Source organism: Amblyomma maculatum, chromosome 7, assembly GCF_055883805.1.
Source record: "Amblyomma maculatum isolate TAMU_Amacu chromosome 7, ASM5588380v1, whole genome shotgun sequence".
In the NCBI taxonomy this organism is placed as follows: domain Eukaryota; kingdom Metazoa; phylum Arthropoda; class Arachnida; order Ixodida; family Ixodidae; genus Amblyomma; species Amblyomma maculatum.
Window position 1 is genome coordinate 102,941,389 of NC_139350.1, and position 25,081 is coordinate 102,966,469.

The 25,081-nt window shown below is 45.1% G+C and overlaps 1 protein-coding gene across 3 annotated transcripts in view; it reads left to right on the top strand.

The window, feature by feature from the left end:
* LOC146184196 (uncharacterized) overlaps positions 1-16,374 on the top strand; it is a 54,921-nt gene extending 38,547 nt beyond the window's left edge. For all 3 annotated transcript variants that reach the window (XM_084609300.1, XM_084609302.1, XM_084609301.1), the window contains exons 3-4: positions 6,505-6,729; positions 15,607-16,374. In XM_084609300.1, coding sequence (XP_084465426.1) covers positions 6,505-6,729; positions 15,607-16,299 — 918 coding nt within the window. In that variant the 3' untranslated portion in view covers positions 16,300-16,374. The remainder of the gene's footprint in view (positions 1-6,504; positions 6,730-15,606) is intronic.
* Positions 16,375-25,081: the final 8,707 nt, after the last annotated feature.

Below are 25,081 nucleotides of genomic sequence, written 5' to 3' on the forward strand. Positions count from 1 at the left end.
GTAAAATCCATAGTAGCGAAGGCAGCAAACAGACGATGCCAATAAAAGGTTTCTGTTTTCCGAAATGCCACTAAAAAACTTCCTGTGATTTAGCAACAATATATGTATTTAAAACATTTTTTTCCTGTTTAAATTGTGCCTGTTGAGTGCGAAATATTTGTTTCCGTGCTGCTCAATAGTTAACCAATAGAAGAGAGAGCCACCGCTTATTTTAGACAATTTCTACACTTACATGGTGTTTAGCTCAATTTCTGCAGTTTATAGTCACAATATTGATTGTTGGGACATATTTTGTTGGAGAACACCCTTCATTTTTTGCATTATTTTTGACCAAAAGTTTTAGTTCTGCACGCGGTAGCTCTCTGCCCAACTCCCATAGATGGCGGCACAGCTTTCCTTCTAAGTTAGAGTAAGAAACTCTGCATTAGCCGACTTCCTAGCAGCCACGCATATTCATAAAGCCGCTGTAAAAACCTTTTGCACGCTCACTGTCAGCAGCGCCTCCTTGTGGCAGCCGTCAGCAGCGGCCCAGTATTCGACATTCCAGCAATCCATGCGGCACCGAGCGGCGAAGCCTTGAAATGAGGTAAAGATGTCCAAGTAGTAGACGCCGCTCGCTCGTGCTATAAAAACCCGCTAGCATAGGGCTCATAGCACTGTAAAACAATCAGGAAACCGGTTCTGCTGCATTCTGCAGTGCCTGCCAGCACAGTTGTACATTGTTTTATGTATTTCCTTTGTGCTCTAGCGATCGGCGCCGGTGAATCGATGCATTTCCAGTTTCCCTGGAACGCGATGAAAGTTACGTCGACAATTTATGTACAGCCTCGCCAGTTTTTGTTTACGATATATTTCGTAGTATCAACTGCCTTCAACTAATCTTCCTACGTCACGAAACGCTCACAGATAAGTACGTGCACGCAACAATACGTACGCAGCTCAGCTTCTCGCGTTGCGTACAGTCGATCGGCACAAGCATGAAAAATCCCAACTGTGACAGCTTGATCGTAGCGCATTTTAAAGGTCAACTTCGGTGATTTTTCGACCATACTGCAGTTAATGGTCGATTTATATTGCTGAAGGCTTGGTCATCACAGTACGCGATTTCATTTTTTAAACACGCAAGCAATAATTTTAAATAAGCAAAAACTTCAATCAAAGTTGAATTCCCGCGTGGGGCCCGGACAGCATTGCTTTGTGTGACGCCACATGATGACGACACACGTGTGCAGGCAAGTCGCACGCACCCGCTGCCGTTCTGTCGAGACGTCTGAATGTCAGTTGTCACTGTCACATACGACACCAGATGAAATATTCTATTTGATGTCGGTGAATCGTCCTCGATATCATTGGGCAGTGGCAGCCAGGACTCGTCGTTAAGTTTCAATTGAAAAAAAAAAAAACGAAATGCGCAGTACTCTGCATGCACGCCCAATGAGGGCAGAATGAGCTACCGATCTTGAATGCGGCTAAATTGCTAATATGTGAAGCTTAATTCTTAAAGCCATTTATGCACTCACACATCCTGATATTTAGCGCAGTGTTCTCCTGCTACAACTCTTCCATAGTTATGATCAGCTTGTAGTGAGCGGGAATTGTGTTGCTTTGATGACCTCCGGCGCTGCATGGTTATACACAAAAAACAATACACACACAAGAGAATTAAACCAGGACGTTAACACAGATAATGTGCTCGCTACCAACTGCCAGTTTTTGTGGAACGAAGAAGAAAGCTGCACCCAAAACGTGGGGTTACAATATGAAGAAGTAAACAAAAGATTCAGAAAAAAAAATGCGAAGAAATTCAGAATGAAAAAATAAATGAAAATAAAATGAAAATAATGAAAGTTAGGTCTACTTCTTGTCACATTGTCCGAACGTCTTGTCACATTGTCCAAACAGAGAAGTAAGTATCACCTCCTTGCTGTTGAGAAGTTCGACCTAATTTGTCATTATTTTCGTTTTATTTTTATTTAATTTTTCATTCTGAATTTCTTCGCATTTTTTTTTTCTGAATCTTTTGTTTACTTCTTCTTCGTTTACTTTTGTTTACTCCAAATTTGAAAAAAAAGTTTCAATTCTTTTACCAAACACATGTAACATTTTACGAAACTCATTTAAAACAACAGAATTAAAAGAACAATGATATGCTGTTCTGCAGTCTAGTAAACAGGTCTACCACATGAAAGAAAGGGCAGTTGAGTGGCTCTTCTTAAACCATGCTCGGGTAATATATTAGCCCCAAAAATTTGTATATTATGGTCCAAATGATTTATGCAATCCTGATTTAGGTATCCGAAGGATAAAGGCATGCGAATTTTAGTGTGTATGCCTTGTCAGAACTGTTAACAACTGTAGTGTATAGTAGGGGAGTCAAATGTGCCATAATAAGTTTACTTTGACTAGAGTTGCTGAATGACTTTGCTGGTGCAATCATCAAGGAGCTAGACAGAATTGAGGTTGACAAACTATGCGGGACAACGGAAAGCACAATCTTTTGGTTCACTCTCCTTTCTGCGTTAGTAATTTTCCTAGTGCCTTTATTTTTCGGTTTAATCCTGTAATTGGGTTGGAAGTACATCATCAAAAGGTAGACACAAGCCAGATGGGCCAGTCCGAGCAGCGTGTGAACAGTACACAATGCGGCATTCACTAACAACCTTCTCGATCACAGATTGTCTCCGGGAACGAAACATTCCTGAGGGCCTCGCTAGAAAAAGAGTATTATGGTATCCGATAACGTATATGCAAATACACACGAGAGAAAGGCGACGCATCACGCAGGCTTTTCGAAGTCATCACTTGTCCTACCCGCATTCTCGAGGAAAGCATACGTGCACGACACAGACAGTCGGCGTTAGCGACATAACACGCAAACGCAAGGCATCTGGGTGCTGAAATTGACACGAGAAAGGCAAGCGGCATCATCAATCAAGAATTAATTGTTCCACTCGTTCAGTGAAATGCACTGTTAATTTAAATGCCCTACCATGCACAGGGAAAAATCTAATCAAAACCCACATTTGTTTTAAAACAAAAGCAGCACTCCTTGTCGCCACAAATAGCTTCATATTATCCTCGAAAATAAAGACTTACCGTACATGGAAAAAAAAGCTTTACTGCTGATCGTTACCACAGCGGCAACAAACGCAACGAAAGGAGGCTCGTACGAAGAGCGCGGCGCCTTTCCTTTCAATCTGAATAATGGGAAAATTGTTGAGGGCCTTACCTGTAGTAATATGTAAATACAGCACCCTTTTAAAAATATAAATGCGAAATGTCGTTGCATACCTTGTCGCAGTGTTCTTCAAAGCACATGCCAACTGTGATGAACGGCTGCCAACATGAGTACACGATGAAACGAGAAAATTGTTTCAGAAAATTTTGTTTCAAGAGCTAGCATCTATATGCATTACGCTCCCGTCCAGTGCCGGCCGCTGGATGACACTCACGCGCAAATATCGCGATGTTTTTAAAAATACAACGCATTTGAAATGAGGTTTCATAATTTTATAATCTGTTTCACGGTGTACTGGCTTTTTCTTCATGGAGGGCCGACATCTTATTTGCACTTTGAAATAAGAAAAATGTTTTTAAGGCCTTTATGTACATGTATTTCTTTAATCGATATTTATTGCCTCAGGCATCAGTAGGGTATGAGATGAAGGATGAATAAATTATTAAATGAATGGAAAAAAAGGTTGGCTGATTTTATGATGAATTCCAGAAGTGAGCAATGATGAGGTCCCTGCGTCCAGTATTCCTAAGGCGCTTTTTCCCAGTCTCAATGCAGAAGGGGCCGCCACTGGGCACCGGGGCGCTGAACGCAGCACCGAGCGTTGCATTCCTGGCGGCGTGCACGGAGCCTATAGGGTTTAACGTTCCAAAGCATGGCTATGAGGCAGAAGAGGGCTCCCTAAATTTTCACTACCTGGGGTTCTTTAACGTGCACTGACATCGCACAGCACACGGACGCCTAGCTTTTCGCCTCCAAAAAAAAAAGGGGCCGCCGGGCCGAGATTCGATCAATAATCCCGCATCCTTTGGCACAGAACTAAAGTGCCCTAACCACTTCACCACCGCGGAGGGAATAGTGTGTAATTCATCAATTGAAATAATTGAAAACCGAAACAGAAAAAACGAAGGTACAAAATGTCAGAATACTCAGAATGAAAAGATAATGACTGATGATGCTAATTAACAAAATTCAGAGTGTGTAATTGATCAAATAATTGGTTGAAATAATTATGGGAATTAATAAATATGAGAAGGGGGTTCATGAATACCAAACTGCTCAAAATGGAAACCCAATGTTTGGTGATGCGAAGCATCGGTACATAAAAATTCTTAAAAATTAAAAAAGGCAACAATTACAAAATTTCGAAAGCGAAAAAGTGAAAAACCATCGTCCCTATGCGTGATACTTTATCTCGTCATACCCATAACTGCCAAGCCTAAGTGTCCCCTAATTTTCAAGATTTATTTGAAGGTTATGTGGAAAATGGTGCGTTTGATTCTGGTGTTTTTGGCCGTTCATGTCTTACTATAGCTGCGTTTGCTAGCTTGTCCTTTTACTGGTTTTCGAAAATAATCAACACTTTCTCCATTGTTTATTTTTCAATTATTTCAGGTAATTTCTTGGTCAATTACGCGCGTTAAACTTTCGTAATGAGCATCATCAATTATAGGCTCCTCAATTTTATCGTTATTACACACTAGAGACCCCTTTTCCAATCTTTTTTTTCAATTGTAACTGACTAATTACGCACTCTAAGTGTTTTCAATTAGCATCATCAAGCATTACCTTTCATTCTGAGAATTTTGCCACCTCTGAATTCCTTTTTCCTATCTTTATTTCCATGTTTTGATTTTTATATCATTAAGACAATGATTTCTTTAACTCTTTATCTCCTATCACACACCTATTAATCAGCAGTCACTAAAACCGCAAATAACCATGTTTTACGCTGGACCCGATTATTTCCCGATATGCGGTGCCGACTACTACGACAGCGTATACGCCGATGGCTTGTCGACCGAACGAACTTAACAAGCTATCGCTTAAAACTGACACCGCACCCACCGTCTCCACCCCAGCAGTATATTTATATCCTTCTGGGAAACACGCAACTTTGCGGCGAAAGAAACGAGGCGTAAACTTCGTTGAGGTATTTGCGTATGATTTACCACAACACAGCCACATTATTTTTGAAATAGAGGACGTCGTTCGAGCGCCAAGGAAAAACAATATATTGGGAACCGACATGCACTGGCGCCGCGTTTACAAACATTTAGGCTGTTGGTGTAACCTCTCGCATTTTCATATTTTGCTGCATGTCTCTGATATGGCGCTTGCAAGCACATCAATGATAGATTAGGTTTTTGGTTCAAATCTAGCTCTTGCAGTTAGTTTATTTGATGCATGATTGTAAGATTGCGCTTACTAACTTGATTACTGTCTCTCTCTCCTCACGCATGCTTATTAGCATTTAATCGTGAGATACTACGATATGTGAAAGGCCACGAAGCATATAATTAAGCACCCGGGCTAACCAAGCCGTACGAGCGTGCCTGCGTAGGCTATAGGGGTAGCGTGTCTGAGCTGTAATCCGTGGGTCCTGGGTGCGATTCCCATTTCGCCCTGCATCAATTTCATTTCATTTGATGCAATGCATTTTCGATGAATCCTGCGTACCCTCTTGCACTGGCCCCGCTGGTTCTTCGCCCAACGTCAGCCTTAATTCTGTCGCGTTATTACGGCTGCTCACACAGCTGACCGCATGACCGAAAGCGAGTGTCCGAATTAGGTCCGCGGAACGTGTTACGTTATCCGTCGATGCGCGGCCACTGGCACGCGAAAAACGCTTTGTGAGAAGCGTTTGCTTTAGCTGACTCTGATATGAACATCGGGGCAAGTCCAGCTTTCTTGGGCACCCATTTTAATATGTGAGGAATCTCTAGAATATTTCGCGGTAGTGTTATGTAAATATTGATTTAAATGGTCCACTTTTCAAAAGTGTGGTGACGTTTTTTTTTTTTTTTAGTTTGACCTTCGCTGGCACAAAATAGTTAAGAGTGCAATAGAAAAGCATTGGGGTGCCCTTTTTGACAATGCATAGCAGAAAACTGCAAGTGGCCCGAAGGCAGATCTGCGTATACATTGTTAAAATACACTCCTACAATTTGACCGCGGGTTGTGCGCATGAAAATTCCCCACTGAAAAATGCGCTTGCCCAGAATTTCTGGTCCTGATTAGTAAGGGCGCTTCGGGTGGAATGTCGGTCGGCTTTAGCATTGTGCAGTTTGTGGCAGTATACGAGGTGGGTAAATCCCTGAATTCTGTGCTCATTAGAGGTACGACTTGGATCATTTTTCAGCGGTCTAAATTCGCCTGGCTAAGCATTCAAATCATGAAATTTTTCTGTGACCTATTTTTGTACTAAGAACGAGACCGCCACATTAACTCCAGCATGACTGGTTTCTCTCTATGTATGCTCCCTGCAGCTGTACGAGGTGCAGACGGCCGTACATAAGCTGGTGGACTCTCCCGATCCATGCCTTGTCCATGCGCTGACGGAAAACCGCCTACTCCGGACGTCGGCTAGCCTGGTTCTCGGCTTAAGCTTCGAACGAATGGACGGAAGAATGACTGCAATCAGCGAGGAGAACATCACGCCCGAAATCGTGGTCAAGGCGAGCGAGCTTTTTCCAAGAGTCACACGTCTTGAGGTAACTAAACCTTCCTCAATAATCCTATTTTATGAGATTGTTTCTGTTGTGTTTTCGGTAACAAGAGGTTTAATTCACATGGATGGTGGGTTACACAGGCCGGCGTCGGGCCGTACACAACATCGTTCTCGGAGCATATTCGATCCTCGCTCGCACAACACCTGATATTTGGCTGCTCAGGTGGTGGCTCCACCTGTCGTAATACATACGCACCACACATGCACACACAGCAGCACAAAAACTCTAGACGCAGCGGCAGGATGTATATGTTCACTTCATTTTGAAAGGAAATGATTGAACGGGGAAGCTCGAGCCGTGGTACTTTAATTTATGAGTATGTTAGGTAAAATAGGATGCTTTGAGAGATGTCTTGAATGCATGTTGAGTAACTGGGGCTTGTAAGGTATTTTGAACAAGTAAATAAATTATCGTTTGAAAGGGACCCAGAACTATCTGTTGGCCGACCATAAGAACCGCCTTGGGCGCCTGACGAGTCATGTCGTTCCGAAATAATTTGCCCCACATGCGGAACGTGCGTGCTGTAATATAAAACCTCGGTGCCCACCCTTCCGTATTTTTAGTAATAATGTGCGAGAGTGAACTGCCCAATGCTGCTAGCTGTTCCCAAATACGAAGGACCGGAGAAAGCACTGCAAGGCAAGGGGCATACGCACAGTTCCCGCGGCTGTAGGTAGCGTCATCTGGTAGGCGGTTCTGATTAATGTGAAGCAACCCCTGCTAATTCTCGCCTTATTGGCAGCTATGCATCGGGGCCCCAAGAAGCTGCGACTGTTTTTATCCACCGTAAATAAAGCGAGTGATGCCAAAAATAGCTATCGTTATTTACGAAAACCTAGCTGACATTCTAGTGGAAATCAAGAAGAAGGAATGGGCATCGGCAGGACATGTAGCGCGAAGAAGGGATAACCGATGGTCGCTTAGGGTAACAAACTGGATTCCAAGGGAAGGAAAGTTGCTGATCTGATATGTAGTAGATTGAAAGCAAATGCAACACTATCACAACTCGGCGATAACACTTGCCACACGGGGATTGCTTTCCACGAAGCAAAACAGCAAGCACACGAAGCTCTTTGCAGCAATATGGCCGGTGGCATGCTCGTTCCCTCTTTGCATCACTTGGGCGCCAATGCACCGAAAAACCTACGCTCGCACGATATTATTTTCAATCCGGAAGGCCGAACAGCTTCTGCAATCTACCGTGATTCCTGTTTTTACAGGGATAACTGTTAAATGCCTGTTTCATTGGTTTAGCTTCGTTCTACTAGTAGTGGTCACGGGCGTAACAGCTTGGTGCCAACCACAAAGAAAGAGGAGCAGAGTCACCATTAAAAGAAGAGGGTATGAGCAGGGCTCGATTATTCAGGGCTCAAATGGTTCAAATGAAGCGGTCCCACCGTTCTCAGGGGCCCTCCGAGAGCTAAAAAAAGAGTGGTGGACTTCGAGGTCTGATAAAAAAATAGTCCTATTATCATCTTCATGATTTCCCATGGTTAAAATTAAACCTTAGGTATTGCAATGTCGAATGCTGCAAAAGCTGTTCGTCGATCGTGCGCTTAATCCCAATGTCAGCCGCATATTTCGCTATTCAAAATGCAAAACGTTGCGCTCGTCTAAAAGTATGTAAAAAATACAAAATAGTCTTAGGTGGTTCTGACTAGTTTTAGTTGGTTTCCGCTGGTCCCGGCTGGTACTCAACTGGCAAACCCTGGTTTCAGGTGCCCACCAGCTGGAAGTCAGCTAGTCCCACTAGGTGGCAAAGTGTAATCAACGAGTACTAGCTGGTTTTCAGGCGGGAGTCAGCTCATACTAGGTGTAAACCAACTGGCCTTTGTCGTTACTACTGTCGTGGTCAGTTGTGAGTTTTATAAATTTGATCATAAGCAGTGAAAGCTAGTATGAAATCAATAAATTATTAGTTAAATATGACTGCCTAATAGCTGACAGCTGCCTTAGTAATTTGTAGCTGCTGTGCTGTGAGTAGAGATGCGAAATTCTCAGGTGGCTCAACAAGATCTCACCAACAACAAGATCAACAAGATCTTATCAAGAAACTCTCCCAACAAAAGGCTCAGAAACACTTATAGAAATGTAAACATTTATTGACTTACTTAAAAGTGTAATGAAAAACTAAGACACGGAATGTGAATACACGCCCCATTTAAAAGTTGTATTCCTGTGAAATATTCAAATATGTATTTGGTTCATTGTGTAAACATGTAATGTTTCAGCAAAAATAAGAGGACGCTTAAGCTGTGATAGCACGACTCATGTATTTACCATATTTTAAATGAAAATGTGTGCACGTGAACGAGATTTGGCATGAGGAGGCGACAGAGAGGTACCACTCACTTTGTTCAATAACACACTTAAAGGAGGAACTTAGGTGTCCACCTTATTTTCATTGCCCACCGTATCTTTCCCGACCATCGCCTAAAGCGGCAGTGGCTTCTCGGTGGAGTGAGCTACATACGCTATCTCATAAAATGTACATTAATTTTGTGAATTGAAAGCAGAAAAGTTGTGCAATACATGCAAAAGTGCTTCCTTTGATTTTGAAAGTTGAAGTAATATGCATAATGTAAATATATTAACTTGGTAAAAGGGCACAATCAATTCAAGAATGTTTAGCTGCGCGTATTAAGAGAACATTTGGAGTCATAAATATTATATGCTGTACTGCACGTCGCCGTAGAGAACATAATATCGCAGTTTCCTGAAAAACATTGCCTGCGAGCCTAAATTCGTTTTGCCAAATGAATTCAAGAAACTATTATACGATTGGCATCATACTTACGGTAAGAATTTGCGAAGCTTTTATGAATAAGACGCATCTCTACTTCTTCTGTGTACACACGTAGCCAATTGTCCTGCGCTATCGAATTAGCCATGAGAGTAACCACTATAAACATTTATTTTTCATGAGTGCGCATCCTGACTTTTGAGGGAGCTGTGTGTTTTGTCAATTCCTGGAATAGCTAGCTCACTACAAATGCTGGTCTGTCCTTGTGCTCTGTGAGAATGTATATGCTCAGGCGATGGTCATAAACAGTCCATATGCAGATTATAACAGCAAATATGGGGTGTACTTTGTAGGAAATTCTAAAGCACGGCAAGTCTCAAACAGGACAACAGGGTCGGCGATGGAAGTAGCGGCCGGTGGGGGGGGGGGGGGTTTAGGGGTCTTCCTAAATTTTTAAAACCGGGTCTTCATTCTTGTTACTCCAGCCCTGGGTATGAGGGAAGCTCCGGAATGCGCAACGGGAATGTGGCTATGTGAGACAGTGCAGAAGGGTTACGCGGAAAGAAGAGTATATGGCGAATGCAGAAAATGCGTGACTGAAGGGTGGTTACCACACAAGCCATCAGAATGGGGTTACTGTGGAGAGATGAGGAGGATGGTTACAGCTAAAACAGAAGAATATGATGAAAACAGAAGAATGGGTGACAGGAGGCTGGTTACTGCAAAGACTATATGGAAGGTGATTGTCGTTAAAGGACTAAGGGGAAGGTTACGAAGGGAAGAGGGGAGTATATGAAGAACGGAGAAAGGCATAACCGGATGTTTGGTTGGCAGCGTTGGAGAGCCATACGGAGGGTAGTTTGCAAAGAAGGTGGAGGAGGGTCAACGTGGACAAAGGAGGGCTTAACGAGACTGCAGAAATGCGGCCCGTTGATTGTAGTTTTAGCGCAAGCCACCCGGGTGTGTAATTATTGCACAAGGAGGAAGAGGAGGGCTACCGTTAAAGAAGAGAGTGGCGACAACGAATTTATGCTTAACTGGACAGTCTTCTCCGGGGAAAAGTAAAGTGGCGGCCACGAAGAAGGCGGATGGTTGACGTTCAAAGAGGAGTGTATAGCGAGAAGAAAGGTTAAGTAACCAGCGGGTGGTCACCATGAGAACCACCCTGAGAGTGGTTACAGTAAAAGGAGGAGAGGGAGAGTATGAAGAGCACATTGGAATGTACAATCTAAGGGTGGTTGCTAGGCTAACTACCCGGCCTGTGGTTAGCGCAGAAGGAAGAGGAGGGGGTTTCCATGGTGGAGCGGAGGAAGGCGCTAGTGCAAGGTGAATGCCATGGAAACATGCCTATGGTCCTTTACGTAGAAGGGAAAGGTTTGGCGCAGGCAGACGAGCAAATGACCGAAGGATGGTTACCCCAGGAGGAACACGGGGGATGATTACCGCGGAAGGAGGAAGAAGAGTATGGCAAGAGCTATAAATTAGACCCGCTCCGTCCGGGCAGGTGATGCAATACGTGCCGCTCGGCAACAGTTAAGAGGCGGTGGTGTCACGCGCCTAGGCAGTTGGGGACTGTAGCTCAACGCTAGTAGGCAAGTGAATATAGGCATATGTGTAGAAAACTACAAGAAAAAGAGAGGGCTGCGGTTATATGCATGTCGCACCTAAATTATTAACCTCAGTATATCGCAAAATGAAATCACCTGCCTAGTGGTTTGCCGTCGTTGGAGTCTGTTCGTTGTCGATAAAAGAAATTCGACTGATCATTTTGTAGCTTTCACGTTTGTTCCGGAAAAAGGTGGCGGTTTCATTCTTGAAAAAAAAAAAAAAATTAACGTTCCCCTTCGTTCCATTGAAATTTGTCAAGTCTAAAATAAAAAATTACCGACGATTACGTTACTTCCTAATGCGAAATTTGAGCGCAGCAAATAAGCTGTTTCACCTTTTCGATAGATTGAGGCAAAGAAATCGAGCAACACATGTATGCGCTATCACAGAATTTTTTAGAGCGCGCGAAGAAAGGAATTAAGTTCGAGCCGGCGCTTTGACAACTGGAGACTCGCAGGAAGAGGAGGGAGGGGGGCGGCGTGTACACCCAGCGGCAAACGATGGGGGCAGAAGCGCGCGCAGCAAGCGGACAACGCGATAAAGGGAGGAGGGAAGAGATAGCAGCGACTGACTGACGCTGCTGACGCCGATAGTGAGTCAACCCCAGCTGCGGAGTTGGTTTCAGGGACAACGCCGCCGATGCCGACGCCAACAATATGATACCCTCGCTTCCGCAGCGCCAAGAACCAGGTCTAGCCGTGGGAAGGTGGTCACGTATTCGTCGACGTGCCGGGGCCTACGTGAAATAACCAGCGCGTCGGCACCTGAAGAGCACCCTATCCGCCACACAGGAACAGGGGGGGGGGGACCCTCCCCTCCTCTTTCTGCATGGCGGCGACGGTGTTCTATGCGGTCACGTTATCTTGACTCTCTAGCGGCGTCAGCGGCATCCTGCGGTATCAGTCGGTCGCTGCTAGCGCTGGGTGGATGAAAGGGGGGCGGGGCTGGTTACGAGGCCGACGCCGACGCGAAACCCAGGAACGGACGCCAAAGAGCTGCGCTCTAAAACAGACTTCGTTGCCCTCGTTTTGTTTCTAATGGCGATGTAGCTGGCGCCTGAGATCAGCGCATAAAAATTGCTGGCAACACACCACCTTTCCTTTTTTTTTACTCATCAAATCGGCAGGGGGAGGCAACACCTGTAGCTTTTTGGCCTTTTCTGGCTTACAGTGTGTAAAAGTTCGGTTTCCGTTGAAAGCAGCGTCATTATTCATAGAATGCGACAATATACTGACACAGGCCATGCTCAATTTGTCCTCAGCGTGCATTTGAAGAAAGCACCCACGCGCGGTTGCGAATGCCTTTGAGCTTGCAACAGCCTGTGGCGCTATATTTTGTGAAAAAGCTGACTTGACGCAGTGATATTTATTGATGCGTAAGCACTAAGTGTCTATGTTTGAGGTTTGGCGTTCGTTGTGTACGCGATTTCGTAGTAACAAAATGAGGCGCCCGTGTGCTGTGCAATGTCAGTGCACGTTAAAGAACCCAGGTGGTCGAAATTTCTGCAGCCCTTCACTACGGCGTCTCTCATAGCTTGAGTCGCTTTGGGACGTTAAACCTTACAAACCAAACTAAATAAAAAAGAATGATTGTACTAGATAGAAGACGAAAAAAAAAATCGTCTGGCAAATCGTATGGGTAAAATTAAGTAATTAGGCAATGAATTATAGCCAAAAAAATAAGTGAGACGTTTAAATAGCCAGGCAGAGTAATAACGACGTATGGATGTGACGGATGTGCCCATAGTACACCACACGCCCCTTGTCGAACATGACCAGCATTCCGTCGAACGCATCAAAGTTCATCGGCGTTCTATAATTGGTTTAGAGAAAAGGAAAGGCGCCGTATCTCTCACTGGCGGAGTCTCGCTGGCACATCTCGCGGGCAAATCGCGATATTTTCACCACGAGCCTACAAAGACAAAAAGCATGAAAGAACATGCGCAGCATGCTATACAATGTCGTCAAAGGCGCAGCTGCTATGACAATTTCCGCAGTGTCAATCTCTACTAAGGGAGCGCGCGATATATACCATATGCAGCAGCAACGATCAAGTTTACTCGTTTCTCCAGTGCAGATTCTGCTCTGCTCTCGGAAATTTTTGTATCTACATTGCTGGCCATTGTATCAGGCAAACTGGATATTTTAAACAGCCTTCAATAAAGCGGCCTGGTTAATGTTTTTTTTATGTTCTATTTTTCTCACAAGTGCTGCGCATTGAACCGTTGATATATCTGCGAAGTAGATTTTTTTTTTCCTACAGCTGTGCTGAACAAAAAAAAAAATTATTGAATCCAGCGGCTGTCGATGAATCGGTTTAATTGTCAGTGTCAGGACGTCGCCTGACGGTTGAAGATTAGCTGTGTTACGTTATGTGTTATGTTACGTATAATGGTGAGCAGTCTTGAATGTAGAGAGCATGCCGACAGCGCTGTGCAGTACGCTGCATCGATGCCTTCGAGGCGAAAGGCATTGAGGCACCATCTGCGGAGGTCAGCGACATCGAACGTTAGGCTCTGGATTTGAGTTATGCGTCCCGTGCGCATGCGCGGCAAATCAAAGGGATACCTGCTCATGACTTCCTTGTCCAGCATCCGCCTTTCATGCGGCTAGGGCCGCGCTGCTTGCATTTGTGAGGCTGTGACGATGACCAAGGCATTGCGATGCCGCCGTGTTTATCGAGTGCGAGTGATAGCGGAATTATACGCGTTCCTGCATACGCACCACCCGTCGCCCCTGTGCTTTCGCGCTGGCGAAGTTCCTAAATATGCACAGGCCCTAAATGCGGGGTCCGTCGCTGATTATCCAGCGCAGACACGGCAGCAAACAATACGCCTGCAACGCATGGTGACTAGTGGTAACCTTCAGGACGAAACCAGACTGCTCGTTCGAGATATTTATATATAGCGTGACAAAAAAAAAAACACAACGAACAAGCCAAACGGTACAACAAACAACAAACTAGGCCCAAATATTACAATCTTAGCCTTGTTCGGAATTGAAACGCGCGATCATCCTCTATCGCTTGAACTTGGTTTAGAACCAAGCGATTACCGGATATCACTTCCACGTGCTTTCGTGGGGCGAACGAAACGCGTTGGTTTTCTGGCCGCTGTTACATATCGTTAAGCGTGTACCTGGCGGCATGAAGCGCAAGCACTGAGCAGAAACGAAGGCGAGAACCCACAAACAGGCACCGCTTTATTTTGGCCGCGCATGTTTACGGGGTTAATAATGATAATTGGTTCACAGGAAGGGTAAGGCGCAGTATCTGTCGCACTTGTTTCTGTGGACACCTGAACCGCGCCGTAAGAGAAGGGGGAAGGTGGGAGTTAAAGGGGAAAGAGAGAAAGAGGAGCCGTATAATGGAGGAGTAATTTCCATAACTAGTGCCTGACGTTAGATGGCGCTGACTTGCTCCGCGGAGCACCGTCGGTGCGACAAGGCTGCTCACCACTGCACGTTACGTTACGTAATGCTTTTTTAGGGTTCAGTAGTCCAAAAGAGCATATATGGACTGTGCAAAAGACAACTTACTACTGGAGCTCTTTGGGTTGATTTCAGCTGCCTGTGGTTCTTCTTCATTATGCACTGGAATCGCACAACACGGGTGTTTAAGCACCTCACTTTCATAAAAATGCGGCCGCCGCGGTCGGTATTGATCCTCTAGACCTTGCGTTCAAGTAATCAAATCCATTGCCTATCTCTCCAGTGCCAAAAGTCGGTAAGGAAAGAGCGACTCTTTCTATCATACATGCAGAGCACGCACTTTGCATCTCGCTGCATTACATGAACCTCGCCTCTTTGTCCTTTTTCCGCATTCCTCACTATTAAGGCGACAGTCGTTCATGACTCATGAATGGCGTGTACAGAACCTGCGTGGAGATTTCGCGAGAGATCATCAGTGCGCTCACTAATAAGAAGGCAAATCTCACAGCAGGACGCGAACCATCATCCTTCCTTGCTCTGGCCTAGCGCGCAACCCACTACTCCACGGCGAAATTTTTTTAAGTCTTCATTTCATGGGAAGACTTCCCAGGAAGAGAAACGAAAACGGCTCATGCTTCAAATCACCGGGCCGCATAATGCAAGCCTGCTATAACCCAACTATACAGGTGGACGTGTTCCTATTTCTCCTTGTCTAGAGCACCGATGCTAGAGGTCATTGAGGGGAATTGCAAATTTATTTGGATATAAAGCTATTATAAAATTAATAACGACACGAAAAGGTAAAAGAAAACTAAACGAGATAAGAATAGTAATGACGACGCGTCTAGCGTCGCACAAGCAGCAGCCTCAGTGCTCAGTCTGTCATATTACTCCAGTGCGGGTGTTGCGGTGTTGTCAGATTTTTACCTATGCACATGACTCGAAACATTTACAGTGCCCACGGTTTGCTCAACATCTTTGACAAGTTTAAGATAATACAATCCTCAAATTAAGCCGTCAGGTGTATAATCAGAGCGTCACACAGGGGGCTGTATCTAACACTTTCATTTCTTTCCGCAGGTCAGCACGGGGACCTTGGAATCTGTCACACAGATTTGTCGATTCCATGACGTAACAGACCTTACGTTGCGTTATGAAGGGAGCCCTCCCTGTCCATTTGGACACCTGTTCGAAGAGGGGCTCATGGAGCTGCGTCTCAAACACCTCTCACTCTGCAATGTGTCAGGTATCCGCCTGAACGCAATCGCCACAAACTGGCCAAACCTCGAGAGCATATCGCTGTTTTACTGTAGTCTCGTGCCTGATGAGCCATTAATTTCCCCGGGCTGCTTTCAGAGCTTAGCCAACGTACGCATGCGGCTCGTGACTGAAGTGAAGCTCGATGCATACGCCATGAACGCGCTTTTCAGCACAGCAACGAATATCACCACGTTGCACCTTGATGGCACAATTATGTGTGGATTATTTCTAGCACACTGCCGATACCAGACATTTATTAATATACAGCGCCTTACGCTAGCAACCGATGCGCAACTGTCGGCGCTGTCAGTCACTGTGGATGACCTGCGGTGTCTTGCCAGTTCCTTGCGAACACTTCGGCATGCAGCGACAGACAGCTTTCACCTCAGGCTTTCATTTCAGTTTTATATGCCCAACGTAAAGCTTCACTGGTGCCACTGTACAACCTGTGCAGCAGAGTTTCCTCGCTTGAACGCATTGCAGAATGCTCTATGGACCGGTGTCGTTGCTTGATGATAGATCTGTGTTCATTTCGGCTGGATCAAGAGATTTCCATATGCCTATTAAATAAAGATTACTAACACGTTATTTGTGTGCGTCAGTGATCAGACAAAGAAAGTGTTATCTTTGTTTAACGCGCATATAGAGCACAGAGATTCCCAACCTTCAGCTGAACGCTAAAATATTACTTAGGGCATTATTTCGCCAGCAAGCAAAAGTTTCAATCGTGCCAGTAAAAAAGTTTACACCCTTAAGGGTGTAATTGCCTTGTCGCATGGGGAGCACCCTAAATATGTATATTTTAACACCCTTCTGCTGCAGCGCCCTTCCCCAAGGAGGTGTGCTGCAGCAGAAGGGTGTTGCAGCACCGTGTGCTGCACCCTTGCCCAAAGGAGGGTGCCGCACACGGTATACGTGCTCGTACAGCAAATCCCAACCTGAGCTTTCCAAATTACTTTGTATGCCACTCAAAGCGAAGCGTAGGCTTGAGCACAGGATGTGTGCATATGGGCTGTGTTGCGAAGAAATGATGTAAACAAAAGTATAAGACCCGTACGCATGTAAAATGCAAAGCTGTTTACATTCTACACGCTAGAGCATTGGTCAGACATCCTCTGCATCCAAGCAGCAGACCAGCTTCTAGCACCAATGTGTTTACTCAATGCCTTAGCTGAATCTGAAGAATACGCCCATAGAAATAACATTTCTTCAAATAACCAGCCAGAAACAATGTACTTTCACACTTTCAACCCAAAAGAAAGTTTAGGAAGCAACAAGGCTGTGGCAACTTCCTAAGCCAGAGTCCATTTGTAAAACACAGTAACGAAATGGCATTTGTAGAACAGTCAGAAATTTCATTTATTCACACTTAACAAATGTACCTCGCCTTTCCTTGCCAACACGCCATTAAGACAACTAGTATACTTGGCTTGTATTTACTCAAATTAGGGTTCTCAGAACTAAGTAGTGCCCACTACTTTAATATAAACCGGAATGTATAAATGCGCCACAAAATTGCACTTATGAGCATTGAAATCACAACCACATCATGCATTTTTTTCACAATCTTGTTCAGAAATTTCTTCGCAACTGTTCCAGGTGTACAAAATTATTCAAGAAGAGTTGCTCTAGGACAACTTGCTCATTGAATGCTTAAAGTTAAAAACGCATGTTGAAGAGCTAATTTTCTCCCAGGAAACAATGTCCTTCTGCATTGCACATAGACAATGGGCGCTGGTGCTCAAGAGGTAGAAAAAGTGTTTCATCAATGCACTCTCTACAGTAGACTACATAAATGTGAGGAGGTTCTTTAATAACCAGCAATCAAAGGGTTGATTTTGTGGAACTAAACACACGATCAAACCAGTCAAACTAGGAACATCTTTTTATACAAACACATTAGACCCGACCAAAAAGTAGCATATAACAAATAACGACCTTAACAGGCAAAACTAACATGAATGTGAACTGATAAGTCACCAAACGCTGGAAGAAGGAAGTCCATGTGGACGCTCCCGGATGCGTGGGCTCGGAGTGTGCGGAACGCCCAGTGTCCACAAACTCTTGGTTTAGGTCAGCAGGTGGCTTGGCGGCGGAAGACGCTCGGCTGAGGCGAGAGGCCAGAGTTTGCCGCCATGAAGCAGAGACGCTAGATTTCCAAGTGCGTCTGTTAGCGCGCCCAGCACGACGCTGAACGTGCGTGCTGGCTACGTGCTCCAGAAGCACGACAGGAGTTGGCCACTCCCAGGTCTGGTCATACGGATCATAGCACAGGTGGGACGCGATCCGCAGCTACGTGGTCACTCCCAGGTCTGTTATCCCGTGTCGTAGGCTAGGCGGGACACGATCAGCCGCAGCTCCTTGACCACCGGTCCTGCTACAACGCTGCTTCGCCGATCTTTTTCCTACGTGTCACTCTTCGTTGCGTGGCACCTCCCCGCACGCGCCGCATCTTGCGTCGTCGTCTTCTCTTCCTCGTGCCGGGAATTGTAGACACCATGCGGCGCTAGCTCCTTACAGTAAAGCGTGGCGAGAGCTTGAGAGTCTTGATCATGCATTAAAAAAAAAGTAAATTTGTAATGTATAGATGTTAATTGAATCAGTTAGTACTAAGCTGCTTTTACTTCGTTAAACTGAAAATAACCCTGTTTGTCTATCGTTTTCCGCCCTTCTATTTTGTGTGACATTAAAGGCGCAAAGCAGATGAGGAATATTGATATAAGTAGCTTGGAAAAGTAAAATACTTCCATGGCGTCTACCCCGTAATGAAGAGTTTTTTTTTATGCAACTATGAGAACAGCTTCAATCAGGCAGTCGCTACAAGCGCTTTCAGAAACTCAGCACCTGAGTAAAAGAAAAAAACAGGACGGGGGAGAGGGGGGAATTTTCGCACGCAAAAAAATAAAAACAAAACCTCTTGAATGGCTGGATGCTATTTCTGGTTTCGTGTTATTAGATCAGAGACCTGTTATTTGAAATTCCGCAGAAAGGTGGAAGGGGGGATGATGGAATCAGACATGTCACTCCTGACATTATGCAGGTTCATTATCACCAGCTTGCAAAGGACTACCACGGCCGCTCGATGGAAGCTTCCATCGAGCGGCCGTGGGACTACGAAGGTGACATTAGATATTGTGCAGCAAAGGATAACTTTTACTTGCATCAGTAAAACTAATCGTGAGGTATGCGCCCACCATGTTCAAACTACTAGCTCCGGCTTACCTGCGAACCTTGTGGTATCAGTGCAGCTACAGGTGCTATGTTAGTTGCTGCAACCACAGCGATAGTTGTGGAAGCAAAAAGCTAAAGAACGCGAACGTGTTTTCATTAGGCGTAAGGTCACATAGCTCCAGTACGAGTGACAGAAGGCGTTGAGCCCGGAGCGACGGAACGTGCGGCTGGCGCTGCATTAAATGTGATAACTTATGCTTCGAGAAGCGCAACCGTCAAGTCTGAAGAGCACCTCATTACTGGTCGATACGCTTTTCGGCTGCGGACAGAAAGATAATGGAGGAAAGAACGAAAGCCTCTCAGTCTAAATTGATTTTGTGTGTGTGTGTGTGTGTGTGTGTGTGTGTGTGTGTGTGTGTGTGTGTGTGTGTGTGTGTGTGTGTGTGTGTGTGTGTGCGCGCGCGCACGTGGGCGCGTGCGTATGTGCGTGCGCGTGTGTGTGTGTGTTCACGTAGGTGAAACGTCAAGAGTGAAAGTTCCTTTGCCGCCTGTGCACTGTGGAAAATTTGTAAATTTATAGGGACAAATAATTATTTTGTGTTAAAGCGGCAGCATTAGAAGCTGTTCTTCCCTTCTTGTTTTGTGTCCTGCTCCCCACCGCTGGCAGAGGGCAACTGACGCAGTGCTGGCTTCGCTGTACGCTTCTGATCATTTCCCGCCACTTTTCCTCACGTTTTTACTTACTCTTGGCAACCGAAAAGGGAAAGTTGGTCTCAGATGCCGAGTTCCGACTGGACAGCGACAGATATATTTACCCTTGATGTATTTTGAGAGCTCCTCTGGAAAGAATCCGTATCTCTTAAAGAAGGATAAGCTGCGAGAAAACGAGGAAAAGGTAAGTCCGCCAACGGTCGGTAAGAGACGGATAACGAAATATGCGTACAGATCATTGAATGGCGAAAGCGGTTTTGAGGGGAAATTGCCGTGCCGGGGGAAGTCAGAAATATTGCACTAGGCATATTATACATTTTGCCTACGCACATCGCAATTGGTGTCGTAGCTTATGGTTGGACGGGCTGTTTAGTGGAGCTTTGTTTTCGTTCGGCAGAATGCTGGCTCTGAGTCATGCTGACTGACTTTATGGAAGTCAGTTCTTTTTACTCTCAGCTGATGCAGTAACTCAATAAAATAATTGGTACACATTCCTTTTCAGGCCATGACATTTCGTTGCAAGATGTGCTGTGGAGAAAATGAATTCATGTCGCACTGTCTATAATGGAATACAGCTGCGATTGCTGGCACCACGCCTAAAATTTAGCTCTTTATGATTGAAGATAGCTGATGTCATTCTAAGATTCAGTATTTGAATTTATTCGTTATATCAGTCTTGGCCGTCAAGTACACCAATCGAGGCTTTCATATTTGAGCGTAGACATTCCTGTGAACACAGAATCCACTAAAAGCTGTTTGCTGATTTGTATTTAGAGGTGTAAAGTTTCGCGAATGCTAGTAAACTACAGTATGGCCTTTAATTTTGTCTTCATCGCAGCCCCCACGCACAGACAACGATCGCAAGGGAAAGCTTTATACCTCTCTTCTTTTTTTTTCAATTTTATTCACTATGTGTGCATTTCCACCGGCCGACCGCCAACGCGTAGTTGAGCTTCGAGAGCGTTGGGTTTTGCCCAAGTGGAGACATGAAAAGTTCAAAAGATGTCTTTCTTCTAAATCAAAGCCTGAAATTCGTTTTGCACTGTTTCTTTATATAGCGACACAAAACAGGGCTTTACAATCAGGGCCCAAATCCTTTAAGCCACGAAAAGAAACTTTTCGGGACCAGCTAGTTGGAAATCAACGACACAATGCACTTTCATGCTTTTACTTTCAACGTCTATATTTGCGCAAGGAAAGATAAGAGCTAGTCTTGAGCCAAACAGTCTGAAAAGCCTTTTTCGTCTTCATATGGTTGCGATTGCAGACAAGGAATGGAAGAAAAAAGAGTACAAGGAAATGAAACAACGCATGGAATTCATAGGCATAGGTATTGGGAGTTATTCTGCAGAGCGCTAAAGCGCCGTATTATTTACCTCTTTTTTTTCTCATTTATCCCGCTGACATGCGTGCTATCTGTCAGAGCGCTTGTTCCGATCTCGAAATTCAAGCAGACAGCGCGGGTACGCCATTTGAGGAACCTTAAGGGCAAGTGCCCGAGAAGGGTTGAGATTGATTTTCGCCGTACAAAGGGAACGAACATTACTACTGCTATGCCAGCTTTAGCAGCCTCGAGGTTGACATGCCTGTAGTGGCTGGAACAAAATGAACGCAAGCAGGAATTCCAGGCGCGGCGCCCCTCTTCGGTTCACATCATTTTATTTTCTTTCTATTTTCAAGTCATTAAAGCACGAATGCGAAAATGTGCTGCACACTGTGATGTAAGATCACCTTTTAGCGGTAGCGTGATGCGGCGTACCCGTGTGCCTTACGATTTGAGAAGCCGTGTAACATATATCTGCTAAGAGGAACTTGAATGAAGCTAGCGAGAAATACGAACCGCGCACTCTCGTGAAATCAAGATGGTGTGGTTAATGAATATGTATCTTGCGCAGAGATAAAATACATGGCGGCCGACTAAAAATCTTATAGGACTATAAAATTCTGCACAGGGCGTGCACTGCCGATGCGGGAGTGATGCAGTTTGCATATCACACCAGTATTGGTGTACAGACGCAGCTAACTGGTATGCATGCCTCGGAATACAGTATGGCGGAAGATAACATCGTCATCTGTGTAATTAAGCGGTCCAGTAACCTCAGCAAATGCGTATCAGCCGCTTCGATAAACGTCCGCTACTCGAACCAAGTGAAAGAAGCCGGAATCGCTTTAGTCATCGCTGCAACAGGTGTGGACATAATTGTTAGCCATACGTAACTTCTCGTCAACAACCGGCAGAAACGTCATCGCTGATATCAGACTGGACAGAGAGAACTCTTATGGACTCCCGCCCACTCAGGGAATCAAGAGAATGATGCTGCTCATCAACACGCTCGAGGTTTTGTCGGCCGAGTGGCAAGGCCTAATGCCGAGCAACTAGAAATGGAGAGATTGATCACATACAACAACCTTGCACAACCCTTCAAACTGCCTTGGAGAGTATGCCCACCACCACACAAACCCTTAACAAGACGAGTAGAAATCCTATAGGGGAAACTACAGACAAACTCCTTCCTCAAACCCGGGGTGGTTTACCCACGCATATTTCCCGACAGTATAAGCTCATCCTGCACTAGTTGCGGGGGAAAAGCCGACCTTAACCATATTTTATGGGACTGCTCCGAGTATCCTTCTCCAAAGGATCTCATAGCAGCTCGCTCACTTGAATCCTTGTAGGAAGTGCTGCGCAACGCGAACCCCGATGTACAATTGGGGGCCGTAAACCGCGCTGCAGAAGTCGCCGCAAGCCGCCAGCTGACGGCCGCTTGGCTCTTCACAAAAAAGACCCATAAACTCTACGTCCAACAATAAAATATTCTCCCTCTCTTCTAGTCCGTCAGACTTCCCCCGTCGCAGACGAATGTCTCCACGCGAGTCAGGACGGTGTTACAAGGTTTCAGCCGTGCGGCTTGAGTAGCCTCAGTGCGTGCAGAACGTTGGCCACTTTTGGTGCAAGGCGCTCAGTCCTATAGGCAATGTCACTATTTTTCTCCAGGATACGTAGGAACCGATACAGTGTGCGAGCATTTTCTCGCTCAAGCCAAACTTCGTACTGGACGCCAAAGCCAGACCAACTTACCAGGGAGCTAAGTGACGTGAAGATAGGAGTCGTCGTAGCGGAATTTGGAGCGTCATGCGAACCGAGAGTTCTCGGACGGGCTATCCAGCGGGCTTGTTTAGCCCAGCAGAGGATCTCAGCAACCCCAGTATTGCCGTCTCTGAGGAAGGGGAGTAGTAGTGTGTAGTATGTGGTTATTTTGTTATATATCCAAAAGGAAGGAAAATATGTTTGCCAGCCCCGGTATCTGCTATCTGATATTTAAAGCACCTGTACTGGGGCGGCGAAAATAAAGGGATATTGAGAAAGCGGTAGACGAAATCAAAGAGGTGAGCGATAGGGAGACAGGACAGGGTAGGTAAAAAAAAGTGGTGTGAGGAAATCGGAGAGGGAGAAGTGATTATAAATATGTCTCCTACTGAGCGGTATTGTATACTTATGTTATGAATGGCAGCACAGACTCTCCGTTAATGTGTTTGGCAGCGACGTACATGTAAATCATGTTGATGAGTGTCCGGTTGGTTCTCTTGGTTAACCCAATCGTTTATGAATTGTACGGGGTACAGTGTCGGAAATGCACTGCGCCAAACCGAAGGAGTTTTTTGACATCAGCGGTGAGTGGCTTGAGACTTCTTCAAATCCGTAGAGCTATAATGAAGAGCAACAAATTAGATTTAGATATCACAAAATGAACATATGAACTAAATACGCCAGGTGGCATCTGCCACAGATACTAACTAGCGTTTTTGCCTATAGCAGCGCCACAATTATAGGGGCATCTTTGGCTATGTAATTTCTTTTTCGAAACTACTTTAAAAGCGAATCAAGCAGGATTAGGAATAAAAATAGCTGGCAGTTTATTTTTAAGAGAGCAAATATAGGCTGCCTCAAGTAGACAAACGTATAGTCACAGTCATAGCGTAGACGTCGTGAAATGTAGTATTCACTTCAAACGCTCCAGGCTGTTGCAATGTTCGCCGCAACGAAAGGAGACACCATGGCGTCACAGTGCGCTCAAAAATTGCTTTCTTGGCCAATTCTAAATATTATGTTTTTTCTTAAAACGCGAGCTCTACCCTCAGGTCCTCGTTGCTGGCGCCAATAGTGAAATCTAATAGAATATGCCAAGGTGTTTGTACTCGCTGCCGGCTGTACACTGCCCCTTCTTATTAGTATAGTATTATTATTAGTATTATTAGTATTGGTATTATTACAGTCTTCTTCTTAGTATACAGTCCCAAGCTACCCCGTTATCTTGTTGCCGATTGTAAATGATCTCCCAACACAGTATTAAAGCTTCGCTTTAACCAAGCCGTAAGAAACTGCATTGACGCCTTTAAGAGCAGCGTGTCTGATTCGACATCTAATAGCTGTGGAAAGTTGATTCTCAGCCAACCCTCCACCTTAAATGAAGAAAGATAATTGGTAACTCCTCCGAACCTGTGGTCTCTTGAATTCACACAACCCATCGAACAATCAGTGCTCGGCTTTGTTTCTACGTGCACCTTCCAGACCGGTCAGTGCTCGTGATTTTTCACTCACAGCACCGACAAGGCTGGATTTTCAGATGAAAGCGGCCTTTCGCACTGTCGCTCCAAAATAAGATAATCAAAATAATTCGGAACTTCCTGAAATGCTTAATTCCATCCATGCTGGAATTTGAAAGCGTCGTATGTGTGCTGTGGTAAGTGCGCAGAGAAGCGTTATGCTACGGGGACATTCGTGGTGACCACCATGCCATCCAACATTTTTTCTTGAGATATGTTGTAACCGTGTATACGTTCTGATATTGCGGAGTTGAGCCTCATTCCTGCTTTCTAATTTGGTCCGGAATTACAGACTTTTTTTGACTGCCGCTTTACTGTACAATGACATACACTACTTAAGAGGAAGCTGGTATGAAAAGAAAAAGACACCTTACACTGATTTCGGTTTGGGAAGTTAACATCACCCTCCCCCCCTCTCCCCCTCTAAGAACGCCCTGGCGAAAAGCTGGCTAGCCCCTTCGTACTCGTATAGCAACTGTCCGTGGATCGACGGCTTGATGCTTGCAACGTGGACACTCACGCGACGCACTCAGCCGGGGAGCACTTGGGACGAGTCAGAGGAGAAGCAAGGCTCTAATCAAGCCGCCGGCGAAGACATTTCCCCGAGCCGTTAACCCATTAGTGGGTCCATTAATCCGACTGTTGGCCTGTTGCAGTCGCTTTGTCGTTAGTTTGTTACCAGCAAAGCGAAGAATTTTGCACTGCGTGTGTGGCATAGCCCTCGAATTATCCTCCTCAAAATACTTTTCGTTTCCTTTTCTTTGCCGTCGTAATCTGACGACCTGATCTCCGCGAAGGTGCGAACTGC